The sequence below is a fragment of the Phaenicophaeus curvirostris genome, chromosome 11, assembly GCF_032191515.1.
Source record: "Phaenicophaeus curvirostris isolate KB17595 chromosome 11, BPBGC_Pcur_1.0, whole genome shotgun sequence".
NCBI classification, from domain to species: Eukaryota; Metazoa; Chordata; class Aves; order Cuculiformes; family Cuculidae; genus Phaenicophaeus; species Phaenicophaeus curvirostris.
The window spans coordinates 18,555,459-18,579,940 of NC_091402.1; the positions used below are offsets into that span (position 1 = coordinate 18,555,459).

At 35.9% G+C, this 24,482-nt stretch overlaps 1 protein-coding gene across 1 annotated transcript in view; it reads left to right on the forward strand.

Annotated features, from left to right (window-relative positions):
- The window catches only part of IL17RD (interleukin 17 receptor D), a 39,236-nt gene extending 15,685 nt beyond the window's left edge, over nucleotides 1-23,551 (forward strand). Inside the window, exons 2-13 of the mRNA XM_069865994.1 lie at nucleotides 5,290-5,347; nucleotides 8,172-8,297; nucleotides 9,685-9,803; nucleotides 10,216-10,336; nucleotides 11,373-11,417; nucleotides 11,513-11,664; nucleotides 12,445-12,510; nucleotides 13,043-13,097; nucleotides 14,229-14,339; nucleotides 16,007-16,191; nucleotides 17,643-18,582; nucleotides 20,843-23,551. Of these exons, the coding sequence (XP_069722095.1) occupies nucleotides 9,756-9,803; nucleotides 10,216-10,336; nucleotides 11,373-11,417; nucleotides 11,513-11,664; nucleotides 12,445-12,510; nucleotides 13,043-13,097; nucleotides 14,229-14,339; nucleotides 16,007-16,191; nucleotides 17,643-18,582; nucleotides 20,843-20,958 (1,839 nt within the window). The 5' untranslated portion in view covers nucleotides 5,290-5,347; nucleotides 8,172-8,297; nucleotides 9,685-9,755 and the 3' untranslated portion in view covers nucleotides 20,959-23,551. The remainder of the gene's footprint in view (nucleotides 1-5,289; nucleotides 5,348-8,171; nucleotides 8,298-9,684; nucleotides 9,804-10,215; nucleotides 10,337-11,372; nucleotides 11,418-11,512; nucleotides 11,665-12,444; nucleotides 12,511-13,042; nucleotides 13,098-14,228; nucleotides 14,340-16,006; nucleotides 16,192-17,642; nucleotides 18,583-20,842) is intronic.
- The last annotated feature ends 931 nt before the right edge of the window (nucleotides 23,552-24,482 follow it).

Genomic DNA, 24,482 nt, shown 5'->3' on the forward strand with positions numbered 1-24,482 from the left:
CCAAAAATTCTCAGACACCTATGAAGCTAGCTGGCGTACGAGTATACGTGTATATATTTAGAGACCACCTCGTTCTCTGGCAGGATTTAAGTCAGCAGCTGTTGAATTCAATATCCTTTTATGATAGGAGGAACTTGAGAAAACCATATCTAGTAGAAATGGCAGAAGAATGTGTTCAGACTAAATGTAATTACCTACGTGGCAAGTCAAGCATAAAACTGTGGATAATGTCCCAGTTTTGTGAAAAAAAATGAGGTATTTAATGATCACAAAAGGTCAGGAAAATTCTTATACACTTGAAGTATGGATTCCTTTATATTTGGTTTAGGAAAGTATGTATTACAGGTTACTTTTAAAAGAAAGTTTCATTTCCCAGATTTTTTTGTAAAGTAGGTTTGATTTGGTTTTGGTTTTATTTCTCTTGTACCTGGATTATAACCCACAATGTCTGGGCCATCTATAGGCTTGGTTTGAATTTTTCACTTCTAACAGGGTTTTCACTGTCAGCTAAGCTAGCACTTGTTAGGAAAAGGCTAGTTTGGATGTTTGTTCCAAGCCTCATGGCTTACATTGGGGTAAAAAGCTGTATTCTGGGAGATGGAGAAGGAATATGCTGAATTTGAACGTGCCTAGCAGTTTTAAACAAAGGAAAGTGTATTGTGCCTGCCTCAGGTCACCAGGCATCTACTCCCTGGAAGGAGCTGTGTTGAGAAAATCAAAACATGAAGTTCTTCCAGTTCAGAGGAATGGGCTAATTGATCTACCAGCCAACCAAATACTCTTGTCTGAAATGGATGATTGTGTAAAAGTAACGTGCTAACACCTGGAGATCAGCGATTGACTTCTTACAAGTTGACTTTCTTACAAGGAAGGAAAATTGGGATCCTTTAACGTGGGAGGCTGTTCTTGACAAGGATGTGTTAGGAAGGAGCCAACCTTTATAGCAGGAGGATGATAACAAGGGGTTGGAGGGAGCATGAAGTTCCTTTTTGCTCAAAAATGATGGTTTTCGTCCATCTCATATACATAGTTTATAATTTAAGTAAAAACAAAGCTTTACCTTTCGTGTGTCAGGCCAAATTCAAGCTGCAAATGCTATGAAGAGACATTCAGCTTCTCTGACTGGTGTGCAGTAGCTCTGAAGATGAAGTACTGAAACAGTGAATAACGAACAGCAATGAACCCATGAAAATCTCATAATTTCTTGTCAATCATTATCTTGCTTACATATGAGGAAATGCAAAAGATGGTAACTTATTACAAGAAGTTAAAAGAAATGTTTTGAATAATCTAGGTCCCTGTTTCAGAGATGAAATAAGCGCTGAGAAGCCTATTGCTCCTTGAAGTCACTTCGAATAAAACTCTCCAGTGTCACTGAGATGTTTTTCAAAATCATATTCCCATAGTTCGTGCGTGCAACACGGGAACATATATATGTGTATATAAATAAAAAGTAAATCTGAACTAAATTTATGGTTGGAATTTTCAGTTACAGGAAGTAGATAGTAGTAACAGTAGAAACACATTCACCCGGGGTTTACAATTCATGCTGCGATCACTGGAGTACACACACGTTATATAGCAAACATTAGCATAGCTTATTATATTTTGTTATATTCTGTTGGAAGTGATCCAAAATGCATGGTTATAAATAGTACAGATTATTCATCTTTTTGCTGATTGCTGTAGAAATAGAAAATATTTTAACTTGGTTGAGCATCGAGAAGGCTTTAAACTTAAAAGAACAGATGTCAGTTACAAAGGTTTTAGTTTACTGAGCAATGGGTATGATAAACATTGATTATTCATCTTGATATTAGTGTTCAGAAATAATTGTCCCTTCAGTTTGCCTCATGGGAGCAAGAAATTAGGACCATGTGTGCATTGATTAACAACATATGAAAGATGAATCATGATTACTGTTTTGGTCTGGTGCACAAAGCTGTGCTTGAGGGGTAGTGATTTCCTACCTCCTTTACCAGATCTCTGTAATTAGTACTAGCATCTATCTCTGTTTCCTGATATTGATGTTAAAGTGGATGCCTGACAGTGCCTATTCACACAAATAAATTGCTTTTATTGAATGGAAGAGTGCTTGCTCAACAAAAGTTCTGTGTTGGGGTGTACTTCAATATTATTTGTAAAAATAGTTATTCATACGATGATTCTGAAATCACCAGTGCCATCTCTGGCAGGAATTGTCAAATATAAAAAATAGATGTTACTTTCAAATATGAAACGCTACGCTCTAGATTAAAAAGGAGAGGAGAAAGGTCAACAATAAAAATTAAGACAATTTTTTATTTCTTTCCATTGTATTTAATTTATCCTTTTGATGGCAGACATAAGTAGAATTTAACTTTTCTTGGAGGCACAATTAGTTCCTGTGGTTAAAATTTAATTTAAGCTTTATTTCTGGAAATGTAGTCCTAATTTTGTTCCTCTCTGGTCTAGTAATTAGTTGAAAAAATTGTAAATGCATTCCATTAACCATTTGTTGCCATAAATGAAGAGTAGGTGTTAGAAAAATATAAACAAACAAGAATACAGTTTAAATTCATGTAATAGTCTTGCCTCTTAGTAGTGCTTGTGCTCTTTCATGTTGAATGATGGATATTTAAATGCAGTCAAATGCCCACACGTGCAGTACCCAAGTGAGTTATTCTTCAGGAGATGACGTGTATTAGTGTTATTCGGAACTGTGCTAATTTGAGATATCTTCAGATCTTAACTAACTAATCAAGCTGTTCATGTGGATTGAGGAACAGATCCCACATTGTTCTCTGTGATTTGAGCTATATGATATACGATGGAAATTCTTCGTGGCTTGCTTGCCTAGTGTAGATGCAGCATTTGGATCTTATCTTGTCATGTTTTCTGTGGAGTTCTGTGCTTTGAGCTCATGTAATGTGAGATTTAATGTTGTGGATAACCCCTCCATCCCTTTTTTTTGAAAAACAAGATTATTTGTAATTTAATCTTTGTGTATTTCAACTTTGATTATCTGTTTAAGGATCAGGGGTCTATAGTTCTTCATAAAAGATGTTTTGACTGTTTTCTTTCCTGTGTATTCCTTCTCACTTGGTGTGTATAGAAGTATGGGGACCAAAGGGATTTTGTAGACAAAGCTCCAGGCGATGGAGACTTGCTTTCTAGTAAAGCTCAGAATAAATTAAAAGCTGCATGTAAGTTCAACAAATGTTAGTGTTTAATTAACTGAGAATGTAGAGCCCTAAGGCTGTAACATTAGCATTTATAGTTTTAAAGTAAGATGCTTTAAACAACTTGTCTTAGGTATAAGCCATTTAAGTAGGACAATTAACTTCATGGCTTAAAAACAAGGGAATGCTTCCTGGAAGAATATATTTTTAAATTCACAGCAGTATGTACTTGGAGGATGAACACTGAAGTCTAGCATGGTGAAATTGTCTGACCAGCTTACGTGTTTTCACTTACAACTAATCTGAGATTTATCTTCAAGGTGACCCTAATTCTTTCACAAATTACTGCAGCCCTTTTGCGTGTTTAATACACTTGGAAGCAAATTTTTACAACCAGTAAGTCTTGTGTGCTGACTAAGTTCAGCAGAGTTTGGCTTATGTTATATTTACTTTTAGCATCTACTTTATTAGTGATTGTGGTATATTGATTTATACTCCTACTGCTACATGTTTTGTGATATCACCATAATCCCAGTAGAAATGCAAGTAAGGGTTCTGTGAAAGGCATTTTGCTGGGTTACATATACTTTTAAGATATAGAAGATCCATGTAATGAATGAAAGCATTTGTGGGGTTTGAGGAAATTTGTGTCTCTCAAAAATCGAGCTCTAAGATACAAAAGGAATACAGTTAACAATTTGATGGTTTATCTGCCTTTAGTTATAAGTATGAAAAGTCGATAGTTTCTTTTTTGTCTTATTAAACAAACACATGATGTCTCTGTTTTCCTGTGGTAGTAAGTTAAATGACATTTTATATAGTTAAAGAGAAACAGAAAATGAGTCAGAATAGAACTGGTATTAATAGAAAAGTTAAGACTAAAAAAAATTGACACCTTCCTGTTTCAGGAAACTTTTTTTGTGTAACAGCTTGTTTAATGCCAAACTAAATCAAAGTTAAACAAATGAAAACACTCAGCAAGGGTGGCAGTATCTGCTTTAATAGTATTTAATGGAAAAGAGTGTCTTATGTATCATTATGGTTTTCTACAATATACCCTTCTGTTGGAGAAGTTATGGGACGTAATAATAATCTGAATTATTCCATTTGGAAATCCAGCGTTTAATGTGGTCTTCTTTAACTACTTGTTGACTTTAGCCAATAATCAATGGGAACATTGAAATATAGATTCTCCATCTGCATCTTTGTCTAATTAAGGTCTCTTCAGCAAGAATTTCTTTGAAGTATTTACAATACATGTGAAAATGATTGGGGCCTCTATATGGAGGCCTCTCGCATTAAAAAAATATAACAGACGAGTAATCTAGTGCATAAACCACCTAAGACTCAAAGCACATGGAAATATAAATCCTGCAAGAATGTTACCAGCTGCAGAAACATAAATTATGTACAAATATATCTGTATAAAATAATTTAATGTAAGATGGACGTGGTCACATATCTAGACACTAGATGTCAATACTCTCCCATATACAATTCAGGCACATGATGAGCCAGGCCATGGGTTTTGTGTCCTGGCTCGCCATACTTCAGTTTGTCTGAAGCCTTGAGTTCTGTGTAGTTTTTGTGAGCATTGAATAATATTAGATTTAGGAAAAAAGGATTACTCAATTATAGTAGAATTGTGAATGTGCTGAAAACTTGATGGGTTTGTTTGCCTCTCCTCTTTCCTCTTGCACTGTGTTTGCCCTTGAGAACCCAATTTGATAAAACCTGTGGGTTGATTTAAAGCTTGATTAAAGCCGTGGGTTGAGAACATCACATAGTTTCTTTCAAAAATTAGCTTCTATGATTTACATCTACTGCTCAAGTCATCTTACTTCAATCACAATTTCATGTCTTCATGCAAATATTGTATTTAGACTTTCATTGCTTTTTGTTTTCACATCTTTGAGTATTACATTTGGAAAGTTGATGACGTGTGAGTGCGGGCAGGTATTTGCCATCTTTTCTGGCATTGCCTGTATTCAGATTGTTGGATAGTGTGCCCAAAAAGAAGGAAAAAAAACCAAGTTCTATAATCCTCAAACAAACTGTTGGATAAAAATCTACATTAGTTCAATATAACTTTCTTTATTCAATGTATTTTCTTGATATTTCTCTTCAGGGGCTGTCATCAGTCACCAAGAACAATGGAGTACTCAATATCACCTTTAAATATGACAGTAAGTTGAAAAATTGCACTATACCTACAAAAATCAAGGACTTAATCACAGGTGTCAATATATAGCAACGTGTCTCTTGGTCAGCGTGGTTCTAAGGACAGCATGAGCCCTGTAGTATTGACATAATTTTAAAATGTAGATTTAAAATATAGATGGTTGGACTCTATGATCCGGTGGGTCTCTTCCAACCTGGTTATTCTATGATTCTATGTTTCTTACTGGGTCTTCTTCCTGTGTTTCACTGATAATAAAATGATGTAGTAATGTACCAATTGCACTTTCAGACTACTTGACTACATTGGGAACTTAGCCTTATTTGGACAGTCAGTGGCCATCATCAATGTAAACTCAATGTACAGTCAAGAGAAAGTCCTAATTTACAGCAGTAATGTTTGTATTAGTGCCAGTGCAACTCACAGGTTGTTTTCTTTGCCTGCCCAAAGAACTTACCTCAGATGCTGAACGTCGGTAAAATCTTATCACTGAGAGCATGTATGAAGGAACCGAACGATACTATTTTTATGATAATTTCTGAATTTGCAGTCCTTCACTGTGATTTTCTTAAAATCTAATTTGATGCTCATATTTAAAAGGAGCAAAATTTAAGTATGTTTGATTGTACGAGAGGTAAGTGGTTGCTACAAAAGAGTCATGACATTTTTTTGATCTGTATAAAGAAAAACAGGAAATAATAGCAGTCAGAACAGAGATCCGCACATTTAGTTAACACAATGGAGTCTGGTTAAATCCCAGTTTCTGTCATGTTTTTTCCATTAATTCTGGCACCAGGAACTGTGTTTAACCAATGACGAGTGTTAATTTAAAATTCTGCTGGCACCATATGCTTCTCAGACACTGGAGTTATTTGAGTTCTGCAGTGCTAGGAAAAAGAGTTCCCTAAGATCAAGGCTGAAGAGTTCATATAATATGGAAATATGTACTAATTGTGAATAAGCCAGCACAAAGGAGAATTGGACTTACTGGCTGTGACTTAAAAGGCTTTTATTTTGCCACACAGCAGCTCTAGGAAACTGCGTTTCATGTTGTTAAGTTAGCCAGATTATATATTCAGGTCAAAAATAAGTGTTTGTGTGTTCCAGTATTTCACTTGTGCTCAGGTAAAAGGTGGTTTCTTGAAAAGTGCATTTTTTGCCCTGCTGTTTGATTCCTAAATCTGTTGTTCTCTGAAAATGTAAAACAGTGACTTACAGGCAAACTTTAGACATTTGTGCTTTATTCCATTTTGGCAAATTGTCATTTGAACATAAAATTTTAGTACCCAGGATCCAAAAGCTTGGGTTTAACTATTAATTAGATCCAGGCCTAGCAAAAAGCTGTTACTTCAGACTTTCCATTGAAAGGGATGCTCTGTTCTCCGAAGAGGAAGTTCATGCTGTCGCTGAGTTCACTTATAGCAACGGAGTTCTACAAACAGTCAGTGCCAACTGCCCAGCTTTTGTAAAAGGCAGTGTTGAACAAACTATTCAAATTTGTGTGGCGGTTGTGTGAAAGACCCCTTACTTCTGTGACTCACAGTAAAAAGTCATTTTCCAAAACTGTTTTTCAGTTAATTTTTTTTCCTTGCCTTTTTAAGATCATGCATCTGAATTAAATTCCTATTTCCTTTATTGGCTTATCATAATACTTGATTTCTCATGTTTTGTTTCTGTGACCTCTGGGCAGACAAATATGTAGCATATGGATTATCTCTTTTTTTTTTTTTAGAATTAATCATCAGTCAGTAATATATAAGCTACAGTTTAAATTTTGTGGATTTTGTTGGCTTCACTAGTTTAAAAGCAGGGTGTTACTTTGTGCAGACACCTATTTATGTATACTGTGCTCCAGAACTATTGAATTCTCCATCTATTACTTCTCTCCCTGCCACAAAATACGGGCCTAAATATTGTAAGACTTTAAAAGTAATAAAATTTGAGGTTATTTGTTTCCTTGTTTTGAACACATGAAGACACATTCAAGGTCAACAACAAAGTCAACAATGCTTTTCTTACATTTTATTTTCTTAATGAAAGCTGAGGTTTTCTACAATCACGTTTGCAGAGCTGTAACTTTAGGGAATACGGTTTATGTTGTGAGGGTAACAAGACAAAACCTGTTCTGACTGGATCCAGTAGAAGAAAAGTGGTCTACAGGGATGTGGCTACTGAATGGGTGGCAGAGATAAGATGGATTTAGGCAGTAGGTTCTTTGTGGTCGGGATCAAGCAGTATCGTGGTTAAGCAGCACTTCTTGAGCACCAGTTCTAAAGCTTCACATTGTTCATTGTTCTCATCCGTGCCTGATCATTGACCAACATTCTTTTGCTCTAAGCACTGTACATGCACAAAATTAATGTCAGTCCTCATATTCTTTTCAGCTGTTAGTGAGGAAAAGTTGTTCTCTTTTGGCAGTCCCAACATGTGTCACTTCTACTCTTGCTGTGCTACAGGCCACACTGGTATAAACTGGTAATTTCCTTTGGAATCCTGTGAACTAGGGTTTTGCAACTGGTAATGGCAACGATTTTTAAAGCTTTGTGGTTTTCAGTGTCCTGAGACTAAAGCTTCATCTAGGTTTACTATACAGTAATTTTTATAGAGTAGTGCATGTGTACTTTTACTATGCTCTGTCCTGAAGAAATGTTAGGTAATGAACTTAATTCTTCATTTACTTGGAAAGATGCAGGTCATGTTGGAAACTAGTTGTTTGAATAGATCTTTAAGATTATTTGCTGTTGGCAGATTATGGTTTACTTGCTCTGGTATGGCACAAGAATGTCAGCTAGAATGTTTTTCTTAAAGCATTTATTTCTCCATATTTTTAGACTGCACACCTTACCTGAATTCCGTGGGAAAACACGTGATTGGAGATGTGCAGAATATAACTCTTAGTCAGTATGCGTGTTCTGAACAGGTTGCGGTGACGATACTTTGGACAGCAAATGCCATTGGTAAGTGGTAGAGGGAGATGGACTAATGCATCATGTCTTTGTTAATAACTTCTTCCTGGTCAGTATTAAGGAAAATTTATGTTTGTAATCGTTGAAGTGAGCTACCTAAGAAGAAAAAAATTCTTAGCAGCTTTGCTGTTTTTTACTATTTCAGTTTGTTGAATTTTTGTTGCTCTTCAGAGCTGCATGATAGTCCTGATTTTGTTCTCTCCCTTAGGGCACTGGTGCATTTCAGTGGCATTGATTGAGTTAATTGCCAATACACTTAATGGTTCTTGAGGATGCAGATTTTCTTACAGGTGGAAAACATTATTTAATCACAACTATACAAACTTCCATATGTTTTCTTGTCAGATCTCATCATTAAGAACATTCCTCAATCACTTAAATGTCACTAGTCGTTTCCAAAGTGGGGGGTGTGCAAGACAATCCCGCGGAGCATGTGAAGAAAACTTTAGAACTTTTATTTATGTATTTTTTAAAGTTTGAAAAGAAAGACTAAGCTTTGCAAATACTTAAAACATGGATTGACACTGTCATCTTTAATCAGTCTCTATGCCAGATGTTCATGTGTGGTACATGAGGTATGCTGAAGGCATATTGCAATTTGTTACAGTGTATGTGTGCCGGGTCAAATGGATTTACTGATTATATTATCTAGTTAAAACTAAACTAACCATCATGGTGAAATGCCTTAAGGTAATTGAAGATAGCGCTAATAATGTGAACACGTGCGAGCAACAAAAAATAGTAGAGCTGGTAGTACCTCCACTCCAGGTACAGGTTCTTTGTCAGCCACGCTGGAAGGTAAAAGCAATGACTGTCTAATCAATTCTGATAAAAGGTGGCCAAAATTATCAAGAGTATTTGAAATACAGATTTATACCTGTGTATTAAACTGTTATCTAATACTATACTAGAACTAAAGAAGTTGTAAAACCCACTATCACTTTAATCTGATAGTCCCAGAAATGATCTAAAGGTGTTATAAAGGTGTATTTCTGTAATTTGCTAGCAAAGTGTTGCATTTTATTGCTAGTGATGGAAATGTGAAGTTACTATGAAGTATTCCTGAGGCTGATGAAAGAAATGGTAACTTATGTTGCAGTGATCATCTGGAAGCCCCAGCTGAGCTGTGGGCCCCTCTGCTCTAAGCATTACGCAAGTATGTAGTAATTGCAGCCTTTGCCAGAGACTGAGTCCTAAATAGGCAAGATAGAAAGTATGGGAAGAACTGACATATAACTAGTATTAAAACACAAACCTATTTCATGTGAATGGCAAGTTTTATGTGTAAAGGCAAAAGAAATATATTCAAATTACATAAAATACTGCATGATGTGTTTTGAAGTATTAGTCCTCTATTTAAATGTCCTGCTGTTTGCAGGGATTGAATACCTTAAAGGATTTCGAGTAATACTTGAGGAGTTAAAATCAGAGGGAAGACAATGCCAGCAGATGGTTTTAAAAGATCCAAAGCAACTCAGCCCCAGTTTTAAAAGAACAGTAAGTGCTTTTTCCCAAGTTTCCTTGTTGCTCGATTCTGTGAGTCATCTTGGATGTGTTATATGCTGCATATAAATCTGAATCCATCTCAGTCGCAATATACATGCAATGTGCTGTTTACTAGGATGCAGGTTGCTTCTTAGAAATTTTATTCTTTAAACTAGTCATAGTTAGGGATCTGGAGACTGATCTAGTCCCCTTCTGGAAAATGGAAACTGTCATTTGGGTGAATGGAGTACAAGTGCATATCCAACTCTGTATTGAGATTCTTTATGTCAGTGTGTAATGGAGGGCTAGATAAAGGATTATCAATGTATTAATTTTTCATATGTTTGCAATACTTTGCTTCTTTTGAGAGATATTATCAATTATAGTTGATTTTAAAATATGTTGTGATCTTGTCTTTTTGTAGGGAATGGAATCCCAGCCCTTTGTAAATCTCAAGTTTGAAACAGATTACTTTGTAAAGATTGTTCCTTTTCCTTCTACTAAAAATGAAAGCAATTATCACCCATTTTTCTTCCGAACTAGATGTAAGTATTGCATAGACTGTAGTATTGCATATCATTTCTTCAGCAATGAGTGCCCCCACCCTCCCTCTTTGAGCATTTTTGGTTTTCCAAGCAAAGGAATGTTGTTGATGATGATGTGAGATGAGTGTGTGTCGAGATAGTTATTGACATAATCTTTGATGGAAGATGTGGGTGTTAAGTGGAAAGAATTTGGATGCCACAGATCAACCTCTGGCATATGATAAGACATGTTATAAAATAACCAGAAGAAAAGTCTCAGGTAGGCCTGAGATTATCTCAGTTTTGCCTGCAGCAGAATTACTCCCATGGTTCTCATGAGCATTTGGCTCACGAAGATGGTTTATTGTTTCTCCTCTCTGGGCACTGTGGAGAAGCTCAATTTTGTTTTGGTTTTGAGATCACAGATTTTAAAGCAGATATCTAGAGATAGATGTAAATAAGTACATATAGAATTAGATAGCATCAAGCTGAATTGCTCAGAATTGGTTAGAAATTCTTACTGGAGTTACAGAGAAGAAACTTGAATGTACTCCTCAGTACTTAAAGAGTATGATGAGAAACTGCAAGTACCCTTCGGGGTGAAATATTGGTATTTGTCCTGCGTAGGTTTTTTTGCCCTATAAAATTTTCTTAAAATATTTTCAAGTCTGTCTGTTGATGCAGACCGTGATAACTTCTGAAATTGTAGTAGTGCTCAGCATACTTATTTACTCTGAGTGAATGTATTTAAGGCTAGTTTCAGTTTCCTCTCCTGCTGTGCTGTGCCCGATGCCATCTCTTTTGTCTCCCTAAGGAATGCTATTTTTAAATTAATGAAGCTATGTTTCTCATATGAAGATGAGAAGGGACTTGAAATCATAACAGAGAAGCTGAGTTTGCAAAATGTATTTGCCTCAGGCATATTGGAGACTGGTAAAGAAATGGGGATATTGTCTTCAAACTTAGGAACTCCCTTCTTTTGCCCTCATTTTTTTTTCTATTTAAATAGCATTGTGTTTTGATACTGTATCATTAATATTTTTTTGTGTATTTGTAGCATGTGAATTGTTGCTACAGCCAGAAAACCTTGTCTGCAAACCTTGTGAGTAAAATGTCATGCTTTCTGTGTTCATCTTAGAAAAAGTTATTGTTCTTGAAGAGTCACTTTTTTTGATTCATGATTGTCTTCTCTGACAGACTGGAAGCCGAGGAATCTGAATGTTACCCAGCAGGGTTTTAACATGCAAGTGTCCTTTGATCATGCCCCTCACAACTTTGGGTTTAGGTATTACTCTCTTCACTACAAACTTAAGCATGAGGGGCCATTTAAGCAAAAGACCTGCAGACAGGTACGTCGCTGCGTTTTGCAACTCGTACAAGAACAAAACTTATTAATGTTAGATGTTCTAAGGTTTTATAGAAACCTTACAAGCTTAGTATAATATAGAATGCTGTCTATTTTAAATTTTAAACTATTTAGTGCTATTTATGTAAATAATAATTCTATGATGATAGCGCTCATCAGTCAGAACCAGGCTCAAGAGCTCTGCTGGAGCTGCACAGTATAAGCAAAGATAGTATAAGCAAAGTCTGTTCTCTCTTTTGAAGACCCTACAACTAATTAATACTTCAATCTGCAGTTTTATGATGTTTGCTATACCTGTTATTTCCTATGTTTTTATTTCACTTTTGCATCAAATCTTGCTGCTTTATAGATTATCCATCTGAAATGGTATCACGAGGTAGCTCTCCTTTTAGTACGTGCATGGTATCGGGCTCTCTGGTTTTGCACAGCTGAGTGCCTAGGTCTTATTATGAGGGCTGAAAATTGCTCTACTTCCCTTAACTTGGTTAGTATTCAATGGCAAGTTTATTTTCAATGGTCAGCCTTTCGTCCTAAGTCTCTGAAAGTTAGGGAGCTTCAGGGCATAGTGTAGAGTTTATGTATTAGTTCTGCAAGCAGAAGGTTGTACCCCTTACATATTTGAATGGAGAGACTTATTTATGCTGGTTTAACTTGTCGTGATACAGGAGGGTACTTTATATGTCTAAATCAATGCACATGTATTTATTATTAGGTTTTAAAAGTATATGAATGGCTTGCAAAGTGATTTCTTTCTTTGATGTAGGATCAAAACACAGATACTACAAGTTGTATTCTTCAGAATGTGTCTCCAGGGGATTATATAATTGAGGTAATGTTTATAAATAGTCATTTGTACAACAGCTAAATGAGGATGTTAATGGAGAAATTACCTGAAATGAAAGTATTTAAAGTAATTTTCTGGGAAAATTGGACTCTGTGCATCCCTACCAATTTACCCTGGGTTTTAGATGGTTTGTTCTTGACCTTTCCATAGCTTTGCTTCACTGAGTGCATCGCAGTTTGATCTGTGCCTTCAAGTAAAGTTGTGGGCCTGCATAATTCTCAGACTTTGTGATTTTTCTGTAATTGGAATTCTTTAGTTTGGTCAATTTTTACTGTACTTAAAGATGGATATTCTCTTGAGGAGGAAATTATGTGAACTCTTAATGTTACAATGTTAAACTGTGGACCCACCAAGACAAATTAATAATTACTGTTTCGTGGTGCTCTTTAGTTTTAAATTGTTGAACAGGAAGTTTGTTCATATTTGGTCATGAAAGTTGTTATAGTTGTTTACTTATCACAGTAAAAAAGTTAAATTAATTTTCCATAAAATAAAATCTAACTTTTACTTTTCGAAGCTGGTTGATGACACTAATACAACAAGGAAAACAATGCACTATGCGCTAAAACCAGGTATGACTTTATTTTTTTTATGCGCTATACAGTATTTACCTTACTAATTTCAATTTGATTTTAATTATGTTGGAAATAAATTATTATTTGACCTGTGTCTGTTTGCCATAATCAAGACTGTTGAGGCAATTGTGCTGTGATCTTTTGAACCAATGAAAAAAAGAGTAGACGTACATCTGCATCTCTGTGTATCTTGCATTTAGTAGAGTTTAGATCAATATATCATTGGAAATCTGGGGGGAAAGTCAGTGTTGTTGTACATATGGATATGAAGAATCATAACCTGTATTCTAATTTTATGCAACTGAGGCATGCGGTAGCGTGGAAATAACATAATGGAACTGTTAGAGCAGCCTAAACGTGTTACCTGCCAGTGTACTTCAGCCTTGAAATGAAATTAAGCAGTTTGGAAGACCTGTCAGGCGAATGCTCTGCGTTTCTGCGTATCAGATCAGTTACTTAGAAACTAAATAGAGATTTCAGAATGAAACTACAGATGCTGCAGGTGAAGGCAACAGGGAAAACGTACTGAATCCTAGTGCATATTGCTAAAGGTCATCTGTGGAAAGACAGTTCTTTCTAAGTGGCTAGTTCAGCACCCTAGAACAAAAATCTGTTGGGTCCAAACGACTGTTGTATATCTTATCAAAACTGCTCTTCATTTAAAGTACTTCTTCTGGGGCGAGGTGTGATTTGCCATACAGCACTCGTTACTTGTTAGTTGCTCTAATAGTGATGATGGAGGCAATCAGCATTAAACTTATTTAAAATGGAGCAGAACATGGTGTTTGATTGTACTGTGTATTTGAGAATTACCTGATGATAGTGTACTGTAGCAGTTTTACATTCCCAGTGTGAAGATTTGATTAGTTAATTATAATGTAGCTTATTTGACGTTAGGAAAAAATTCTTTACAGAAAGGGTCATTGGGCAGTGGAACAGGCTGCCCAGGGAGGTGGTTGAGTCACCTTCCCTGGAGGGGTTTAAGGCACGGGTGGATGAGGTGCTGAGGGATATGGTTTAGTGTTTGATGGGAACGGTTGGACTCGATGATCCGGTGGGTCTCTTCCAACCTGGTTATTCTGTGATTCTGTGATTTGCATATGGCTAATTCTGCTTTCTTTTTCCAAGTACATTCTCCATGGGCTGGACCAATAAGAGCTATTGCCATTACAGTCCCTTTAGTTGTCATTTCAGCATTTGCAACACTTTTCACAGTGATGTGCCGCAAGAAACAGCAAGGTAAGAGTGCATTTAATACAGAGTTCCATTTAAGATGTGCTTTTGCTACCGAAAAAGTCTCAACTGGTAGGTTTATTAAGAGAAATACCTTTGTCTGAAAAGCTTCCCCCCCCCCTTTCTCTCTCCTTCCTCCCTCTAGCTTTTTTTTTCTTGTGTGGAAACTTGTAGCAAGTTCTTAATCAGTGCTTATTGGTAATTTGTTACTGTAGGAAGTATTGTATCACAAAAATAGAAGGGAGAGAGCAAAACAGCTTTCGGGAAATATTTTTGCTTTTATGTTTCTTCTGGTATGTGAAAAGTACTCCATGACCATGTAAAATACAAACAGACCTGTTAAGTTATATATTTTAAACATTCCCTTTTTTCTTCCAGAAATATATAATTCACTTTTGTTTTAAACCAGAAAGGAAAGTTAAGCCATGTGATGCCAATGCACTTCTCAGTACTGTCTGGAATTCTACCCGTATCTATTATTCCAGATTTGCTCACTTTCCTGGAAGTTGCCTTTATACTTCATGCTAAGCTGTCTTCCTAAATTTACTCTTTCTAAGACTTGCAGGTGTTTCTCTAAATTAGATTCCACCCCTTTCTGCTGACTGCTTTCTCCTCTGTGTCCAGGAGCTGGCAAGCCACACTCATTATACATTGAGATGTTAAAAATCAGTTGGCATTTTTGTAGAATCTAGGGAATCGTGTGGTTTCATGAATATGGAAAAAGACATAACTTCCCCAAAACTCACGTATCTGTGTTATCCATCTGAATTTTGGCATTGAGGTATACTGCGAGAGCTATATGCCATCTGGGTTAAATCCTTTTACCTTCTGGTCCCCTGTGGCTATCCCTTTGCTCACAGCTAGCACGATTCCAACTAAGAAACCAGACAAATCACTAAGGATATGTCTACAGAGAGAATTGTTCCAGAATAGTTATTCCTGATGAATTGCTCTGAATTAAATCCCTGAATGGATATTTGTATTTTGAAATACTCGTGCTTTATTCTGAATTAGCTTAGTCAACTGTAGAACTAGATTGAATTAGTCTGGTGTAAAACCAGGCTTTTATGTTCCAGTATAAAAGCATCTATACAAGGAAAGAACCACTAATAGATATTCTGATTTAAAAGAATTGTGTCTTAATTGAAAGTAATAGCAAATTAAATGTCCAAGTGTGTGTGTGTGTATATATATATATATATACATCCACCCACCCCAGAGATATACTCTACTATTATAAAGGGATCTGTATTCCTGGAGCTTAATATTCTTACGTGGCTTGTGTCCTGGTTTGTTTTCTTTTAAACAGGAGACTTAACTCCTGATAATGATATATCCTTGAAGTTTATAATATTTGAACAGAGAGGTAAAGACTGTTGAAGCTAGATAGAGGTGAAACAACTTCATTCTATGTATAAAATAAACCTTGCTTGAGTTCACTGAGTTGTACAGTAATAAATGCACATCTTGCCTTCAAAGTATGTTCCACATATGTAGCAAGTCATAAGCTGGAGAAACGGGGCATGTGCAACTGGTTCTATTTCAGGCTGGAAAGGAGAAAAAAGAAGTCATTACTGTATGCATTGGTAATGAGCCTACAAAAGCTTTAAAAAAAACAAAGCAAAACAAAACCAAGCCTAAAGCGTGAACTCTCTTTCTTTCTTCGAATTTAGAAAATATATATTCCCATCTAGATGAGGAGAGCTCAGAATCTTCAGCATATGCTGCAGGTCTCCATGTGGAAAGGCTTCGTCCCCGGCCAAAAGTGTTCATCTGCTATTCCAATAAAGATTGCCAGAAACACACTAACGTCATCCAGTGCTTTGCTTATTTTCTTCAGGACTTCTGTGGCTGTGAGGTAAACTTGACATTTCTTCTGTAAACACAGTTGCCTTAATTGAAGCAGCCTCCCACAAGCTCATAATAATCTGTGCTTGAAAGTGGGGTGTTTCAGTCTCTCCTTTCCACAAAGATAGCTTTAGTTCTTTTCCTGAATATTTGCTATATGAATTTTCTTTACTTGGAGAAAGGAACAGATCGTGAAGCACAAAAAAACCCCAGAATAGTGGAAAACATGATTCCAAGACTTTCATTCAGCCTTGTTTAGCTTGTTTTGTATTAACTGCTCTTTCTGCTTAGTAGGTCTTGCATCTTTATGGTGGGCAGCTACAAAGAGGTACTTCAGTATTCCTGAAATATGTTTTATATTGTAATTTTGAAGTAGTTGAATCTATCAAAAATCCTCCTTATACAGCAAAGTCTGTATAATTAAGCATAATTGTTGACGTAATGTATTAGTGTTTATTGCTTTTTTTTCTTTTTTACTTCCCTTCTGTTCCATTAATGCTGTAAAATCAGTGTGTCTTTTTCTTGGTTTTATTTAAAGCTATGAGAAAGATGTTCAGAATGTTACTTTGAGTAGGCTTAGAGTCTCAGACCTCTTTCTAAAATATAATCAATATATGGTCAGTCTTTCACTTTTCAACTGTAGAAAGGCAAGACAATTGTTAGTCTATTTATTGCTGTGTTTTAATCCTGCCATCATGATTTTTAATGTATAAACAAAAAGTTTTTTTCAGCTACACAGCAAGTTTGACCTCTAGTGGTCAAACACAGTAACATAGTCGATGCCTCACGTGTTTGGGGATGTTTACAGTTTTTTCACGTTTAAAGAACATTTTGAAGAACAGAAACAAGAACAGACATGGAAGAAAACCCACTGCATTGTACCTTTATCAGAGTATCTTGCAAGCAGCTCTAAAATTACTTCTCTTCCCTATACATGGAAGAGACTGTTTCAGTTGGAAGGGACCTACAATGATCATCTAGTCCGACTAGATGAATTTAGATGTAACACAGGTGTAATTAAATATGTTTTTCTTTAAGTAATAAATAAGCACCAAATGGGTTCGTATAGTAACTAGCATTCTTGTTTAAAAAAAATGTCTGTAATGTTTTCCTTTTCCCTTCGTAATTCACCCAATTCCTTAGCCCAGTGAAATATTCAGCCCACAAGCAAAGTTCAGAATGAACGTGAGGCTGTGCTTGTTTTGATGAGTTGCACTGGTGTAGCTAATATCAGCGATTCCCGTTTGTCTTCTATCAGTGCCGTGTCAATTACTACTTATTTCTGTTTTAGAACAGCTTGTATTTGCATCAGGGACAAGCTATAGTTAAACTCATCATTAATTCTCAATTGTTGAATAAATACAAGCTGATGCACTGAGTATAATTAATTTAAATTTTATTAGCAAATGTATCTAATAATCCAATAATGTATATCAACCAGAATGTTCTTTTCTTTTCCAGGTGGCTCTCGATTTGTGGGAAGATCTAAAAATTTGTAAAGAGGGTCAGAAAGAGTGGCTTCTTAAAAAAATAAACGAGTCCCAGTTTATCATCATTGTGTGTTCCAAGGGAATGAAATACTTTGTTGAAAAAAAGAACTGGAAACACAGAGGGGTAACCAAAGATGCAGGAAAAGGCGAACTTTTCCAGTTTGCTGTATTGACTGTGGCAGAGAAGCTTCGTCAGGCAAAGCAGAATTCAAATGACCTCTGCAAGTTCATTACTGTCTACTTTGATTACTCCTGTGAAGGAGACATCCCTGGTATTCTGGATCTAAGTACAAAATACAAACTCATGGACAATCTTCCTCAGCTGTATTCACATTTACACTCCAGAGATCTTGGTGTACAGGATTCAGAAGTGCTTCCTGTCAATATTAGTAAAAGGAATTATTTCAGGAGCAAATCTGGAAGGTCCCTTTACATTGCCATTTGCAATATGCATCAGTTCATTGATCAGGAGCCAGACTGGTTTGAGAAACAATTTATTCCTTTCCCTCCACCTTCTTTACATTACTCGGAGCCTGTCATGGAAAAATTTGATTCGGGCTTAGTTTTAAATGACTTAGTGAATAAACAGGTGATGGATGGCGATTTTTACCTGAAAACAGAAGTAAATACTATTTCAGCTGGGAATTCAGACTCTCACTGTATAATTCAGCACTTAAACCTTGGAGAAGATACAGAAACTCAGGACATTCAAGGTGGTGGCAGTTCTGTTCTTCAGCCACTGTTACATGTTGTTAAAACTTCAAATTTTAAAGATATGCCTCGAGATTCTGGAATCTATGATTCGTCTGTTCCTTCATCTGAATTATCTTTACCTTTAATGGAAGGACTATTGACAGACCAAATTGAAACATCTTCCATTACAGGAAGTGTTTCTTCATCATCAGGTTTAGGTAAGATATAGTAGCGTTTTAATAATTACATTCAGTTATTGTGAGCGTATTTCTACCATCTCGAAATACTTACTGTGTGAGAAGCCGTAGAGAAGGCTGCAGAAGAAGGTAAGCATTGTATAAACGTGGTTAAGAAAAAGGAAAAACAAGACACGTTTCAGTAACTTTAAAAAACGAATCTTTTCCTTAACTTATTTTAGGGGAGGATCCTTAGCTAAGTAAGATTTCACTAACATTCTGTTAATGACATTTCTCATTAACTGACCTGCTGTTGGAGACACTGCTTCTTTCTTCCAGGGACTCCTTGGCAGCTGTGATACTCAGCTGACAGCTGTGTGGTTTAATCAGGAGGGTGATCTGGTTAAGCTTTCTTACAGAATGGCCATAAATCTGAAGCTGGCATCCTGTTTCGTTGCAGCACACACTAGAACCTTTAGGGATATCATTCTACACTGTGGTTAACTCAAGTTTCAGATTGGTATTAGGCTACTCATTGGATATGGGGCTGGGAGGAATGAACAGACAGGCTTCAGTGGAGGAATTTAAATGCCTAGAAGACACTTTCCAAAATAGATACCCAGCTTTTAGATGCCTACAGTTAGGAGGTATAAATATTGCCTCAGGCTATATAAAAAAATGATCTGATCTTACTGGTTACAGTACATGGGACTGGCATCACAAGTACATCAGTGTAGAATGTAGTCATAGGGTAAAAACGCTGTTTGTGGTTTTCCTTAAGCAGCTACAACAGGTAAATATTGCATATTGATGATTGTTTGCTTTTTTGCTTTCTTGAATGAGTGTTGATGATGAACTAATTTGTCAGAATTTTCTCTTGGCTAAATGGATTATTTTCTTCGTTATTCAGATAAATAATAAATAATGTTTAATGCCAGAATTATCTTGGGGGAAGAGAGTATAGATGTTCATTTACAAATACAGCATCTATAGGTATAGGTTAGGTAGTCTATAGGACAAAAAACCTAAAACCTGAGAAGTTTTCGGGTGAAAAAAAGAGATTTACTGATTTAATTGCGTAAGTCACAAGTGCTCTGTTTTTATTTCAAAATTAATATTATACTCTTAATTCCTTGCCATCTTCTAATATTGCCTTTTCTCACATTTTTGGGAAAAATTACGGATGATGTCTGTAAAGGTTCTAGTGTTGGATGAAAGTAGGATGCTAGTTTAAAATGTATGGCCTCTCTGTAAGAATGCTTTACCAGTATTCCCCTCCTGATTCAATCACAGAGCTATCAGCTGGGCATCCCAGATGCCAAGGAGTCACTGGAAGAAAGAGGCAGTCTTTCCAGTAATTAATTCTCAAGTCACATACCTACTTGTTAACACGTTTCAGCTATAGAGGTTGAACGCTATAGCACTAGCTGGTAGGGTTGGATCTTAACAGTGATGTTCTAGCATCTTTAGAAACCATGAGAATTTGTCCCATTCACTTTCCCTGTCCAGAAGCACCACCCTGACCCACTGTCACTCAAACTTCATCTCACTCAAACCACAGTCCTAATGAGGTACAGGAGAAAGTATCTACAACTGAGTAACATCTGCCTATTAGAGTGCAACTCATTAAATCTTTTTACTGCCCCACACGTGGAAAATACTTATAGCCCTAATATTTCTATACTGAATAATGAGAGGAATAGATAGGAACTTTTAGCTTTTATTCTTGTTCTAAGAGTTGAACATGTCCAAGTTATTACACTGAATTCACAGTAACATTTATATTCTGGCTACCTATAATATTTTCTGTCCGTTAATGGGTCAGAACAGAAGTGAATAGCTTTGCCGTTTAGTACCTCGAGGTACATCTTTGCTTTCATCTTTAAAGGTCAACTTGATTTAACCTTTTGAATGAAAATTATAAGTCACGTTATTTCTAGTACTTTGTCTTTCAGTGCAGTTCATGTGCTACTGATCTGCAAAGAAGAGATTCTCAAAGAGATGGTCATATTAGACATCATCAACTGAAGTTCAAACCAGTTTAATTATGAGGAATTAACATAAACAAACCTTTACTAGGTCCATTCACTAATAAGGTCCTCTTTAAGAAGCCCTGCGTAGGGAGAAAATGTTATTAATTCTCTAGATAAGGAGTTAGTGAGCATGGTAGCTCAGCCTCATCAATGTATGGCATTGTGATCCAGAGGATTTTCCTAAGTTATCTTTGCATTGTTTCTAAGATGTTGATGAAATACAAAATGAATGTTTTAATGAATGAACCTCACTTTGTTTCCTTCTGTAGGTGAAGAAGAGCCTCCTCTAATCACTGCCACAAAATTCTTAGTGCCTGGATTATGTAAAGCAGAACTTCATTGCCATATCCATCCTGATGAACTGCAGGCAATTGCTCCTTTATAATACATTCCCACATTGTTATGCATTGCCACTTTATCAACAGCCTCTGTTTGTGCTATAACTACCACACTGTCTCAGCACTCCATCTACTTGAAGGAACAAGTATTCCCTGAAAATCTGTTATTCCTAAGGGATTTTTTTTTTTGTGACCAGTAAACTTGAATCTGTTGGTCTTTATATAAAGTCTGTCATGACTTGAAAAATGCAGCATGGAAACATACATGAGAATACATTCCAGAATTATTACTATTAATAACTTAGATGTTATGATATTACGCTGTTTACAGATGCCATAAGCAAAATTGATTTCTTTTTGTTAGAAATAATCTTGCAACTGGACATAAAATAGCTTGGATTTTTAAGTCTTGGTCAAATTTGTAGTACAGTCTCTAGTTTTGTGCGCAGACATACTTGATGGCAGGAGGGTTGGAGTGAATGAGAGCAGGATTTTTTTTTTTGAGGAACAAGAGAAAATGCTGAAGGTGAGATCAAGAAACTCTCCAACAGAAGAAATAATTTTCTTTAGAAATGTTTAAGCTGCTTTCCTCATTCTCCTCTATTTCCCAAATGTTAATGTGTCTTAGTATTTAATTTTAGATAAGTGCATATCACCCTTTTCTGTATGATTCCCTGGTCTTTTCCCCACAATTTGGCTATGATGACTCATGGATACGGAGCCTGAAGTATCGTTTTTAGAATAGATATAAAATGTAAATCCTGCATATGCTGAGTGATACCATGGAAACCCAAGTTTCCTGTTTTCTTCCTGGTAGGGTTAATATAAAGAATACTTTGAAGATGTGGAGGAAGGTGGACCAATTTTTGTATTTAAGACAACTCTCTGCATTTGTTCAGCCATGAGTATGCATTGTGGGGAATTTCATATTATCCTTCAAGGACATGCTATAAAATCACCTGGGGTCAGATTCTGTTTTGTTTTACATGTCTTCACTTTACACTAACAGGAGGTTACTTTAGGAATACATCAAGGGAGAATTGGAACATCCAAAATATTCTCTGAATTTTGAAAATTTCAAGTAGGACAAGCGCACACTTAAAATATACAAAATTGAGAGGAGTCATACTTAATCAGTTTTAGCATAGTTGGTTTTGTTTTTTTTTTAACAAAGCCATAGTGCTTTTAAAAATTAGAAAAAATATTGTGTATAACAAGGTGCTGGAAGGACTTAGTACTGAATTTGCAGGAATTCTGTATTTTCCCTCCAATGAGAATTATGGCAAAAAATCCTTGTAAAAATATTTTTAAAACAAATATGCTAATACATGTTAGTGGTTAGCTTACTACTATTTTCAAGCATTAGTAAACTCTAACCAGAATGTTAATGGTGAAAGGATCCCTTTAATTTCTGCTAGACTCAGGAGTGTTGACATTATTTGGATGTTTTAAAGTGTATTTTCTGGGCTGGTGGAAGAAACAGCTATAGAGATTCAAGACATGGCAGTGTATTCAACATTGTGAATGATACGTATAGTTGCCATTATTTGTACCTGTAAATAAACAACACCAGCTGTTGAAAATAGAATGCAGCTGATATTGTCATAAAAATTTTATTTCTGCCACAATATAATTTAGAAGTTCAATATCAAAATAAAACTTCATTGTTTTCATTGGCCTTTTCGTAGTAGTATGAGAAGACTTGGCTTAAGACTGCGATTGTTTTAGGCAAACCAATTTTAATGCAGTTATGCATACCACACAAATAACCAGATTCCTATTTATACTCTACATCTTGAAGTGAAACAAATATTTTGATGGGAGTTTAATATAGCCAGGCAACTGTAAGAAGCTTAAACTTCTGTATGGGACAAACTGACTCTGATTTATTTTTTCTTTTAATAAAACTGCCTAGTATGGTTTTATGTAATTATTTTTCTTATCCCGTTCTTGAAGGTTTCCTAGCAGTACATGGTTCTGTATGTCATGTAAAATCTACCCACACCAAATACAAAACTGTAATCACTTAAATTGGATTAACTTTGCCAAAGAATAGTCATCCAAGATGTTTACACTTATACTTAAAATGCTATAGAAAAATCTGTAGTGAATCTGTAAAATTTGTTGTTACTGAAGATTTGAACTGCTTATTTAATAACGGTTAATTTGCATATGCATTTTGCAGGATGGTGTTTAAAATGTTTATACCTCTTGTCTTCTTTGGGCCTCCATCCCGCAATTCCTAGTTCTGCTTCTATCACCAGGTAAATCAGAGACATTGTGATGGGTCACTAAGCACGTGAATAGCTGTAGTAGTAATTCCAAAGGGCATTTGATAAGTTACTTCTGTCTATCTGAACTGGACTTCCTTGTGATGTGTTATCTGTATGTATATTCTGTAGTCCTGATCTCTGGGTCCTCTGCCTTGGAGCCTTACACACGAGGGAGTTGTGTGGCTGAATGAAAATGGAAAGATAATGTTGCTCTAGTTTTTATACCTTCAGTTTAAAACATGAGAACCCTTAGGATGCTTTTCTGATGCTTGGAAACAGTTGGCCAAAGTCATTCCACCTTGAGGATGTGGAAGGATATGCTTCAATATGAGGATGTGCATATGGATAATAAATTTTGATAAACTCGAGAAAGTAAGCTTTTTTTTTCTCTTTTTTTTCTTAACTTGCATTTAAATATTGTGGTGGCTTGATACTGGAATTCCTTCTACTCCTCCTTCCCTCCAAACCCCCTTAGCCCCTACCCGTCAAACACTTTTTGACTTACAGTGTACCTTGTGCACTGCACACAGTGTGTTCATTCAAACGATTACTCTTCAGACTTGAATTATTTCTGTAAGGTCAGAAGTTGAATAGATTAGCTGAAGGAGTTTTCCCCTTCTATCTGCTATAAATGATTTTATTTTACTTGCTATCATCTGTTGCTGTTTCTCAGATTCATAAAAAACAACAATGGTCAATTTATATTGTTTATAATGGGATACAGTTTCCTTCTTTATTCTCTTAGAACTGATTTAATAAAGTTTAATTTACTATAATGTTAATTTTATGGGCAGTTGCACTGATGACAATGCTTTCATATTTACAGCAGTCCATGGAAAAAGTATATAACAGTCATATTGTCCTGCTCACAAAAAGCAGAGGAAAAGGAAATGTTCTTTCCTTGATGTCAGATGTCACCTAGATAGTTAGAAGTTCAAGTGTTTGCCCATAGCTACCTCACTACTAAAAGCTCAGTTCTTAGTGGTTTTGGTAGTTTATTCCAATGCAGATACTTTGAGAAGGAGGCTGCAGCTTTGAAAAGTTAATGTGAAAATATGAAAGATGCTGGGGGATGGGAGGATAGTTACTATATAGTGGGATATAATAGTTTATTATATGCTATTAATAGACATAATAGCGATAAGAGTAAACATCAATGCAAGAAGAAATTAACATCTGGAGAATCTTCATCATCAATTAATAAAAAGACTGTATTTTTAATGGTAGGGGGCTGTAACATTCAAGGCTGATTTACACTAGAAATCAAACTCCTTTTTTTCCAGGCTCTGCTGATAGGT